Genomic DNA, 10,612 nt, shown 5'->3' on the forward strand with positions numbered 1-10,612 from the left:
TTTTAACGCTATAAGCGCTTAGAAACTGCATATTGACGTCATGCGTGACGTCATAACTCGCGCTTACATTCACTTCTTCTATCGAGGTAGGGCAGTAAAGGCGTGAGCACTTATAAGCGCTTATTTTCCAAAGAGAACGATAAGTTAGATTGCGTTGATTTCATCGACGCAATCTAACCTCCAATATAAACCTTAAAGTGAAATAGTGTTTCAAAATGACTTCCAACGAGAGTAACAAAACCAGAGTAACTCTGCAAGACGTTACAAATAATAAAATGTATACACTTGTTGTTACATTAAATGAGGCAAAACGTGTAGAAACAGGTAAGTTTAGGACACCTCTCATAAAAATTTATTATTTTTGTTATTAAATCATATTTATTTTGAGTAATAAAGCACTGTCCAACAGTAATTTAAAAAAAAATAAGTAATATTTCAGCAACTAGTAATACATTTGATGAAGGAAACGGACTTTCTCATAAATTTACCTAAATCTTCATATTTTGTTGTATAAAACATGAATATTATATGAAAGTTAAAATCGTTGATCTTAAATAAAACAAAAGTTATAAAGTGAAAAGTTATTAAAATGTGACTTAAATACTTCATCATTGTATAATGGTACAATCACTTCCACATAGTTTTTTAACCAAGGTATTGTTTTTTTTTTATTGATTCAATCATTACGGATAAATACTTTTCTAATTATTCTTTATATAAGTTATTTGTTTCGTTATCATCAAAAACATCTAATGAAACTAGTATTTGAGCAAATATACAAACAATTTCCTTATCTTTATCCTCCATTTTTACGTTCACAATTGCTTACAACAGCCAAAGGAAACGGTTTTGATTTTTTCGATGAGTGCGCTTAGAAATCAAAGTAACCGGGAAAAAATAGCGCTCATAAGTGTGAGCGCTTTAAGTATGTGAGCGTCCAAAACGAACGCACCCCTCGATAGAAGAAGTGAATGTAAGCGCGAGTTATGACGTCACACATGACGTCAATATGCAGTTTCTAAGTGCTTATAGCGCCAAAGTAAACGACGTGAGCGATATTTATAAGCGCTTAAAGCGTATAAGCGTTCAAAGCGAACGCACCCTTCACGTGTCATACGACAAGCTTTTTGGATACGTTTATTGGTTGACGAACAGGGAACCTAGAATACCTTATTCGCCAACCAATAAACGTATCCGAAAAGCTTGTCGTACGACACGTGAAATATCAGCCAAATGGCTCTCGCAGCCAGCGCGATTTACGACGCGACACGCAATATGCGATACGTGATATCCAATGAGCGTACAGCTTTTCCGGAATACCAGTATGCTCACTGGATATCGCTCATCGCATATCATGTGTCATGTCGCGCATCGCGCTGACTGCGAGAGCCATAAAGTGTTCTTTTCAACAATTACGGCGACTTTATGACGTCATCATCGCTATTCTTTTCCTCAGTGCAGCGGTACTCAGTACAACAGAATACTGCACTGTCTGCCCTAGTGGTCTATTCTTTTTAGCTGTACTGTTGAACTGGTGCAATAAGTTAAAGTGAGACAAGTATATATTTTCTCACTCTAACTTATTGCACCAGTTCAGCAGTGCAGCTGAAAAGAACAGACCAAAAAAAGTGAGACAATTATATTTTTTCTCACTCTAACTTATTGCACCAGTTCAGCAGTGCAGCTGAAAAGAACAGACCAAAAAAAGTGAGACAATTATATTTTTTCTCACTCTAACTTATTGCACCAGTTCAGCAGTGCAGCTGAAAAGAACAGACCAAAAAAAGTGAGACAATTATATTTTTTCTCACTCTAACTTATTGCACCAGTTCAGCAGTGCAGTTGAAAAGAACAGACCAAAGATAGATATTGCACAAATTGGCGGGAAAAAGCAGATCGTCTGTTAGAAAATGTCTACCGTGTGAAGGTTTATAATTTTTTCTACATGCACAATAAACATTAAATCAATATGGGCATTTTAGGATTATCAAAGTTAATAGCTGATATAGCTCCAGAAGCTATAAAAGAACGAGAGTTGAAACATTATTTTGGTATGTATTTTTTGTCGTGAATTTTCTGTCATGTGTATCATTTAATTCTATATTTTTAGATAAGACTAAGTTAACCACAACTTTTCTTCGAATATACTTTCCAACGTATTTTGTGTCGTTAAACGTGATTTTATTATTAGTTTTTGATATATTGAAATTCTTGACTTTATTTCAGGTCGCAAAATAGCTATCGATGCGTCCATGTGCTTGTATCAATTTCTCATAGCTGTGCGCAGTGAAGGAGCTCAACTAACTACTGTAGATGGTGAAACAACTAGGTATATTTTCTTATTATACAATGGTTCTCTGCCTTGAATTTTAAATTGACTTTTTACAAAAAAATATATGTTCAAATACTAATCAAAGATAATTTTGGATAGTCACCTAATGGGTACATTTTATCGTACTATACGCTTGGTAGAACAAGGGATAAAGCCTGTATATGTGTTTGATGGAAAACCACCAAATTTGAAGGGTGGGGAATTAGCTAAAAGAGCTGAGAGAAGAGATGAAGCACAAAAACTTTTGCAAGCTGCAGAGGAAGATGGTAATAATAATTATATAAATATGTGTATGTTTATACCACTCTAATTATCTTTAAAATGATCTGAAGTTTATTATATTTTATGAAGAAAATCATAGAGAATTTTCACTGCAATATTATTTTTAATTAAAGGAGATACAGAAGCTATAGATAAATTTAACAGAAGATTGGTCAAAGTGACAAAAACTCATGCTGAAGAAGCTAAGCAATTGCTTCAATTAATGGGGATACCCTATATTGATGTAAGCATTTAGGTGAATTCATAGTTTTTTTGTTAATTGACATGATCAATATCTTTCATGTAGGCTCCTTGCGAAGCTGAAGCACAATGTGCTGCTTTAGTTAAAGCTGGTAAAGTCTTTGCTACTGCTACAGAGGATATGGATGCGCTCACTTTTGGCTGCAATGTACTGCTTCGTCGTTTGACTTTTAGCGAGGCTAGAAAATTGCCTGTACAAGAAATTCACTTTGATAAGGTTCTTGAAAGTTTGGAATTGAATCACAATGAGGTTCGCATATTTTCATTTTTTACTTAACAATAACAGTGTTATCTCTTTCGACTGCTAGCTATAAGATAGCATGTCACTTACAGTTCATTGATTTGTGCATCATGTTGGGTTGCGATTATACCAGCAGTATCAAAGGTATTGGGCCGAAGAGAGCAATAGAATTGATAAAGAATCACAGATCTCTCGAGAAAATAATCGAAAATATAGATACCAAGAAATTTTCTGTGCCAGAGGATTGGAATTACAAAGAAGCAAGACTTTTGTTTCAAGAGCCAGAAATATCAAACGCTGATGATGTTGTGGTAATTGTATTAAATAATTTTTTACTCTTTTATATAAATCATATAGTATCATTAAGTAAGTTTACAATATACTAGAAATCTTTTCATTTTTCTGTCTTCAGTCTTTTCTTTCTCATTTCATTAGTTAAAGTGGTTCGAGCCGGATGAAGAGGGTTTGGTGAAGTTCCTGTGCGGCGACAAGCAGTTCAACGAGGAGCGAGTTAGGAATGGCTCCAAGAAACTTCACAAGGCTCGAAATACGTCTACGCAAGGTAGACTCGATTCGTTCTTCAAAGTTTTACCAAACTCTACTCCAACGAAGCGAAAGGTATATTTGTCAAACATATTACAGATATGCAGGGTGATAAGCAGGGTTGGGTAAATTAACTTTTTTTTTAACTAAGTTAAGTTAAAGTTATTGGCTTTGAAAATTTAACCATGGTTAAGATAAAGTTAACCTATAATGAAATTAATTGAATTAAAAGTTAATAAAAAAAAAATTAAAAAGTAATTAAAAAGTTAAAAATTAAATTTGTTTCATTTCATGACTTTAGGGTTTCAGTTTTACAAATAACGAAAAAAACAAATATACACCTTATTTGGAAATGTTTTATTTAAAGATACTTATTAAATTTAAATAATAAAGTTTTTTTGAAATTTTTATCGAACATTTTTCCTCAAAGATTGTCGAAAATGAGTTCTCCTGCACTGAATAGTCTTTCGATGTCTCGCAACACTTTTATGGCATGGTTAACTTCAAGATAATTGAATTAAAAGTTAATAGTTACCGATAAAATGTAACTAAGTTAGAAGTTAAGAGAGTAAAAATGTAACTAAGTTAAGTTAAAGCTATTTAACTTTTCAACTTTTAACTTTTTAACTAGTTACTACCCAACCCTGGTGATAAGATATAAAACTCTTATGTACATCATAAACTCTACAGAAAATTCTTCTATCATGTTGCGATTTTTAGAGGAACTTTTTGTTTAATTTGACCTAATTTATACATACACGCGAGTTTTATATCTAGATTTCATATATAAATTAAATGATCCTTCACATTGTTATATAGACAGAAGAGAAAAAGGCGCCAGCCAAAAAAGCCAAGGCAACGACTAACGTCAAATTCCGTGGTAAACCGAAATGAGAATAATGTCATAAGATTCAACGGGAATGCTACTACAGTGCCAATCCCGTAAATTCTACTTACGTAAGATGTACTTCCTCAATTGTCTCGAATTTTTATCTCGAATTTTATCTCGCTTTGATGCATCTCTCGCATTTATAAATTTTTACATTGAATTATATAGGTTAGATGTATTGAACGTCATAATTTTTTCTATTTATTTCGTAAAATATATGTGTAATATTCACAAAAAAATGTATACTCCCTTACATGATAAATTTCATCGTAACAAGTGACAAAAGAGGCGATTTTCTATAATCACGCATATTTTTATAAAAATTTTTCACAATAACCTGATTCTCGCATTCGTTTCCTATCATTTATCGTTGCATTTTATTGTCGTTAATATCTCTTTACTCTTATTAACGGTTATCAGCGATAATTTTGAAAAGAACAAACTATTCGTTCGCGTTCGATTTATTTGTTAATTGCATTACGTTTGTCAGTCTTTATTTCCGCACTGAAAAAGTTTTTTTAACTACTAGTTTTCTGTTTTGCCATGATGCGAGTGTCTGTTGATAATGTGCGGTGATGATTACACAGCAATGTTTTACGCTATGATATTACATACAGAAGAATAGTTTTTTAGTATCAACGATAAAATATCATTTAAGCGTTATAATCGTACTACCGATTGAATTTGGGTCTAAAACATGAAATAACGCCCACTCAAAATTACGCAGGGTGTATACTCTGCCCACGATCAGTTGCAAATGACCTTCGTCGACTAGGTCGCATAGGGCTCGCAGATATGCAACGTTCAATTTCGCGCCTTCCTTCCATTGATGCATGTTGAATCCAAAAATGTACTGCAATTGAAAGTATGTCTAGATGTGAGCGATCCATCTTTGTTGAATTACTTTAAATTGCCGATATATAAACGAATTCAAGCGTACCTGAACTAATAGTTTTACTCTGACGCATCCCGCAAATATAGTTTCGCATATAAACCCTAACGAATCCGACTTTAATTGTTCGGGAACTGTAGAGACGTAGGAACCGTTAGGCTTCAAATATTTCTTCAGAATGCGTTCTTCAAACGGTTGATTATTATCGGTATAAAAAATTGCGTCAAATCTACGACAAAAATATAAATATAAATGTGACATTGTGTGACTGAGAATGTCGTAATCTTGACCTATCATTATATTAGATTTTCGTACCTATCGCGTAAATAACCTAATTGTAGATATTGCTCAATATCTTTCTCGTCTATAATTATGATATTGTCGGCGCCTAGTGTCTTCATCACGGGCACCGCCTGTTCTTTGCATGTGACTGTCACATGACCACCCCATAATTTAATTAGTTGCGTCAGGATACAACCGACTGGAGTGCTCCCGCCGTGAATAAAAACACTGTAACGACGTAACATTAACATGTCAATTGGTGTCATAGATGAGAGTTTACAAAGAAAAAGCAAGAATAAATGTTAAGAACATTACAGCTTTCCTTTAGCGTTGCCCTCCTTGATGATTGATCTATTTACTAAAGCATCCCACGCTAGGCAGCCATTGTATGGTAGGCTGGCGCAGGCTTCAAAGGTACAGGTTTTAGGCCGTTTCACTACTTGCATCTCTGGAACGATTATATATTCCGCCATCGTGCCAGGAGCCCACGATGGCACGGCTAAAACTATCTCGTCTCCGACATTGAAATCGATAACATTGCATCCGACGCCCTTTATCACCCCCGCGCAATCCCTTCCTAAAGTTATAGGTAGTCCTTTCTGTCTCTGAATACATATATATTCATTTAAACGTTGCAATTTTATGCTGCACATTGGAACTCATGAGATAGCTTACTTACTCCTGAGTTAAGTAATTTCCTATAAATCCTAGAGTAACCATGACATATCTTCGTATCGACAACATTAACTGAAGCGGCGCGAACGCGGATTAATAGCTCATTCGGCTTTATGATTGTTGGTATTTCAATGTCGTCCATGATGAACACACTCTATAATTACGACGGAAGTGAAGGTAATGTCTACGTGCGAGAAATTTAATGAGAATACATTGTGTATAATATACCTCAAGACCATCATAACGATAACAAACTATAGCTTTTACATGCATGTAACAGTTGAGAGGCAGTTTCATATTGATACCCATATAATAGCCTATTATTGTGCCAACAGCTATACCTGATATGCAAAACATTGCATCCCTCCTTGATACTGGACAGAATAAAAATAAATTTGATTATTAAACACTGAAATTATTGAATATTGAATATATTGAAATTGAAAACAGCTTACTATAATTGATATACCTTTATTAGCACATAAAGCTGCGAGTTGGCGATAAAGGTCTATTGTATTCCACTGGGTATTATGAAAGCGGAATTGAATATCTTGCCAAGTAGTTTGTACAGAAGTAGCTACACGCAGTGCAGCAACTTTTGCATGCTGTGTGTGTTCCTCATTACACAATTGCTGAATAAGGTGACGAAATTGAGCCAGCAATAGCATGCACCATTGTTGTCCTTGTTGAGCTGCTACTGATGCTTGAACCTTTTTACAAAATTTTCTTTGTGTGATATCAAGAATTATATAAATATATTTTATACAAACTTATTTACATCAAATCAAATTTTTTAAATAGGATAATTTTATGTATGCATAATACTAAAATAAATATAAAAAGTTTACATAATTATGTATATTATATATATTACAAATTTTACAATTTCATATAATTAATGTAAATTATAATATATAACAAATTATGAATATATTGTCAAATTTAAAATATTACTGTCTTATAAAATAGTAGATTCTTCAATTATTTAGCAGATTTTACGAATTTAAATGTTACATAAAAGACGATCTCGCGCGCGCGAAAAATATTCATATGAAAAAGATCCAATTACCTGCAACGATTCGATCTGATTGGAGAGATGAAACCAAATCTCGTCCATAACTTGTGTACGGCAACAAAGAAAAAACAAAATATTTAACACATTTTACGATAACATAATCTCGAAACTTTATAAACGGTGGTTGAAAAAGCGGCACAGCAACGCGTTATAAATAAACGATTAACGCATTGCGTGCGACTCGAAATAGATATTAAGTTCGTGCCGCGAAGAACGAGAGATTGGCAGGCATCTTAGAACGATGACGCGTGTCAATGTCCTTTAATCAGATAAACAGACCGATGCGTCAACATGTCACTTTCGCGGGGACAACTTGTTCCTTAAATCCTCGTCATCGACGTAATTTCAGGTTGTAGGTTACTTCGCGCCATGTAGTATAATGGCACAATTTGTTTGATTCCGGATGCATAATGTAACGGATGCGTTCGGCGTTGTGCAACTCGAAACACGTGAGTGTTTATAAATCCCGATTCACATAAGTCTCTACAATAGGTGATTAAATAGGTGATTTAAGCCTTAAACTTTAAGAAATTAACCAATTACAGTCGAATGTGAGGAGAATGTTCGACTGTGATTGGTCAATTGTTCTCCTATTGGATATCGATGCTACGTCGGACATCGACGCAGTGTGATACAGGATTCACACCGCGGACGATGTCCATGTACAACGTCTGATATCCAATAGAAGAACAGCTTTCTAATATAGAATTCAATTCTCCATTAGAAAGCTATTCTTTTATTGGATGTCGTACATCGGACGTCGGGCGTGGTGTGAATCTTGCATGAGGCCAGGGGCTCGATTCTCTAACTAGTTGCGTATATGTAAGTTTTACTTACGTAGTTTTAGGACAGGTTTAATCATACCATAAAATAGCTGCGCAGTAAAACATACGTATATACAACTAGTTAGAGAATCGGGCCCCAGGGCTCTTATTCTTGAAATAGTTGCGTATACGTAAGTTTTACTGCGCAGCTTTAATCATACCATAAAGTCGCTGCGCAGTAAAATTTACGGTACGCAACTATTTCAAGAATAAGGGCCCTGGGGCTCGATTCTCTAACTAGTTGCGTATACGTAAGTTTTACTGCGCAGCTATTTCAAGAATAATGGGTGTTTACGATAAGTTGTCGGATTGGAAATCCGACTGAACAGTGGTACTCAATGGGAACGTTCCGATTGACCACGGTACGATTGGACAAACCAACTGATGAAAAGAATTACTTAGTGAATTACTAGGTCGAACCAATCATTACAATCTGTGTCTAATCGTATTGTGGTCAATCGGGTCCCACCCGTACTCAATTGACCCATTTCAAAAAATTCCCTAGCTTAATCAGATTTTAGTAAAAGCTGTCTCAGCAGTAATCGGATTAGCTTCATGGCGACGTGAGGTGATACTTTGTCCTCAAGAGAAATAAAAAGATAAAAGTCGGTAGGTACGTAATTATTATTCTAATGATTAACGCTTATCATTTTACTTATATATCAATATATGAATAAATGATCTGTTACACTTTTACTGATATTAAATTAATGAAAAGAAATATTAGTAATCTCACGTGTAGTAAACATTAACCTATAATAATATTGGATTTATGTCATAATTTCGTATGTATTGGGAGGGTGTATATCAGTTGGACACGGGGCAATTAAACACAGTCCAATCACAAGTGGCTGTTCCAAGGGACCCTACAAATGTCTCTAATCACACGGTGCTGTGATTGGCTGTGTCCAAATGCACCGTGTCCAAGTGCACCGCTCCCGTATTGGGAGTGTGAATAAGTTCTCGCCGTTTTTTGTGAAAATAAATCCTTTATTTAAAAAAAATAATTAAAAACAAGTTAATTGAAGTATTGCCCATCGCTGAAAACTATTTTTTCCCATCTTTCTGGCAGCATTTGAATTCCACGTCGAAAAAACGACACTTCTTTTGTGGCTATCCACGAATCGATCCATTTTTTCGTTTCTTCATACGAAGTGAAGTGCTGCTCAGCCAGGCCGTTAGTCATCGATCGAAATAAATAGTAATCAGAAGGCGCAATGTCTGGAGAGTACGGCGGGTGGGGTAGGATTTCCTATTTCAGCGTTTCCAGGTATGTTTTGACCGGTGACGCGACATACGGTCGAGCGTTATCATGCAGCAAAATCACCTTATCGTGTCTTTGCTCATATTGCGGCCGTTTTTCTTTCAATGCTCGGCTCAAACACATCAATTGTCGTCGATAGAGATCTCCTGTGATAGTTTGGTTGGGTTGGAGCAGCTCGTAATACACTACCCCCAGCTGATCCCACCAAATGCAGAGCATGAGCTTGGAACCGTGGATATTCCGCTTTGGCGTTGATGCTACTGCTTCGCCGGGCTTAACCCACGATTTTTTACGCTTGGGATTGCTGTAGTATATCCACTTTTCATCACCAATCACAATACGATATAAGAAACCTTTCCTTTTTTGTCGTTGAAGCAGCTGTTCACACGTGACAAGACGCCGTTCGACGTCTCTCGGCTTCAGTTCGTATGGCACCCAAGATCCTTCCTTTTGTATCATTCCTAATGCTGTCAGACGTTTCGAAACTGTTGTTCGATCAACTCCTAATGATTTTGCAACATCGGATTGCGTCTGACATGGATCTTCAGCAAGTAATGTTTCCAATTCTTCGTCTTGAAACTTTTTTGGTGCACCACTGCGTTCTCTATCTTGAACATCAAAATCACCATTTTTAAATCGGTTAAACCAATCTCTGCATGTTCTTTCCGACAGAGCATGATCACCATAGGTTTCTACAAGAATTCTGTGTGCTTCAGCTGCAGATTTCTTCTGAATAAAGTAGTGCAGTAAAATTCCCCGCAAAAACGGTTTATTTGGCACGAAATTTGACATGTTTTACGCTACGAAAAGAAAATGTTCTTTATAGGTTAATGGAAAGACACGCACTGATTTTAAACATAGGTTATAGAACTTCAATATACTACTGTGTCCAAAAAGTAAGGTGACATTGCATTTATTTCGAAAATTCTTTATTTATTCTTGCAAATCAATTTCGTCCCCTTCAAAGTAATCCCCCCCTGATATAATACACTTATTCCAACGGATTTTCCAATCTTCGAAACAGTTGTAATAATCGATTTCAGGAATGGCCTTTAGCTCCTTCTTCGCAGCGG

General features: G+C 35.5%; 2 protein-coding genes across 2 annotated transcripts; one reads left to right on the forward strand and one right to left on the reverse strand.

Moving 5' to 3' along the window:
- Positions 1-1,729: 1,729 nt before the first annotated feature.
- LOC116844427 (flap endonuclease 1) lies at positions 1,730-6,015 on the forward strand. Its single transcript, XM_032815926.1, has 8 exons — positions 1,730-2,051; positions 2,227-2,329; positions 2,432-2,598; positions 2,728-2,837; positions 2,901-3,104; positions 3,188-3,406; positions 3,531-3,713; positions 4,458-6,015. The coding sequence occupies exons 1-8, from the start codon at positions 1,970-1,972 to the stop codon at positions 4,530-4,532; spliced, it is 1,143 nt and encodes a 380-aa protein (XP_032671817.1). The 5' UTR covers positions 1,730-1,969; the 3' UTR covers positions 4,533-6,015.
- Positions 4,716-7,908, reverse strand: LOC116844426 (reticulon-4-interacting protein 1, mitochondrial-like). The gene is made up of 8 exons (XM_032815925.1): positions 7,446-7,908; positions 6,846-7,086; positions 6,605-6,750; positions 6,381-6,530; positions 6,017-6,306; positions 5,735-5,929; positions 5,468-5,648; positions 4,716-5,380 (listed from the first exon to the last, which is right to left on the reverse strand). The coding sequence occupies exons 1-8, from the start codon at positions 7,491-7,493 to the stop codon at positions 5,177-5,179; spliced, it is 1,455 nt and encodes a 484-aa protein (XP_032671816.1). The 5' UTR covers positions 7,494-7,908; the 3' UTR covers positions 4,716-5,176.
- Between the last annotated feature and the right edge of the window lie 2,704 nt (positions 7,909-10,612).

The sequence above is a fragment of the Odontomachus brunneus genome, unplaced genomic scaffold (genome assembly GCF_010583005.1).
Source record: "Odontomachus brunneus isolate Ranch 3 - 2012 unplaced genomic scaffold, Obru_v1 Obru_scaffold_041, whole genome shotgun sequence".
Lineage (NCBI taxonomy): Eukaryota > Metazoa > Arthropoda > Insecta > Hymenoptera > Formicidae > Odontomachus > Odontomachus brunneus.

Coding starts and splice junctions, on each gene's coding strand:
- LOC116844427 (XM_032815926.1), top strand. CDS start 1,970: ATGGGCATTTTAGGATTATCAAAGTTAATAGCTGATATAGCTCCAGAA. Junction 2,838..2,900: donor TGGGGATACCCTATATTGAT/GTAAGCATTTAG, acceptor TCTTTCATGTAG/GCTCCTTGCGAAGCTGAAGC. Junction 3,105..3,187: donor TGGAATTGAATCACAATGAG/GTTCGCATATTT, acceptor TGTCACTTACAG/TTCATTGATTTGTGCATCAT.
- LOC116844426 (XM_032815925.1), bottom strand. CDS start 7,493: ATGGACGAGATTTGGTTTCATCTCTCCAATCAGATCGAATCGTTGCAG. Junction 7,087..7,445: donor ATCAGATCGAATCGTTGCAG/GTAATTGGATCT, acceptor TTTTGTAAAAAG/GTTCAAGCATCAGTAGCAGC. Junction 6,307..6,380: donor GGAAATTACTTAACTCAGGA/GTAAGTAAGCTA, acceptor ATATGTATTCAG/AGACAGAAAGGACTACCTAT.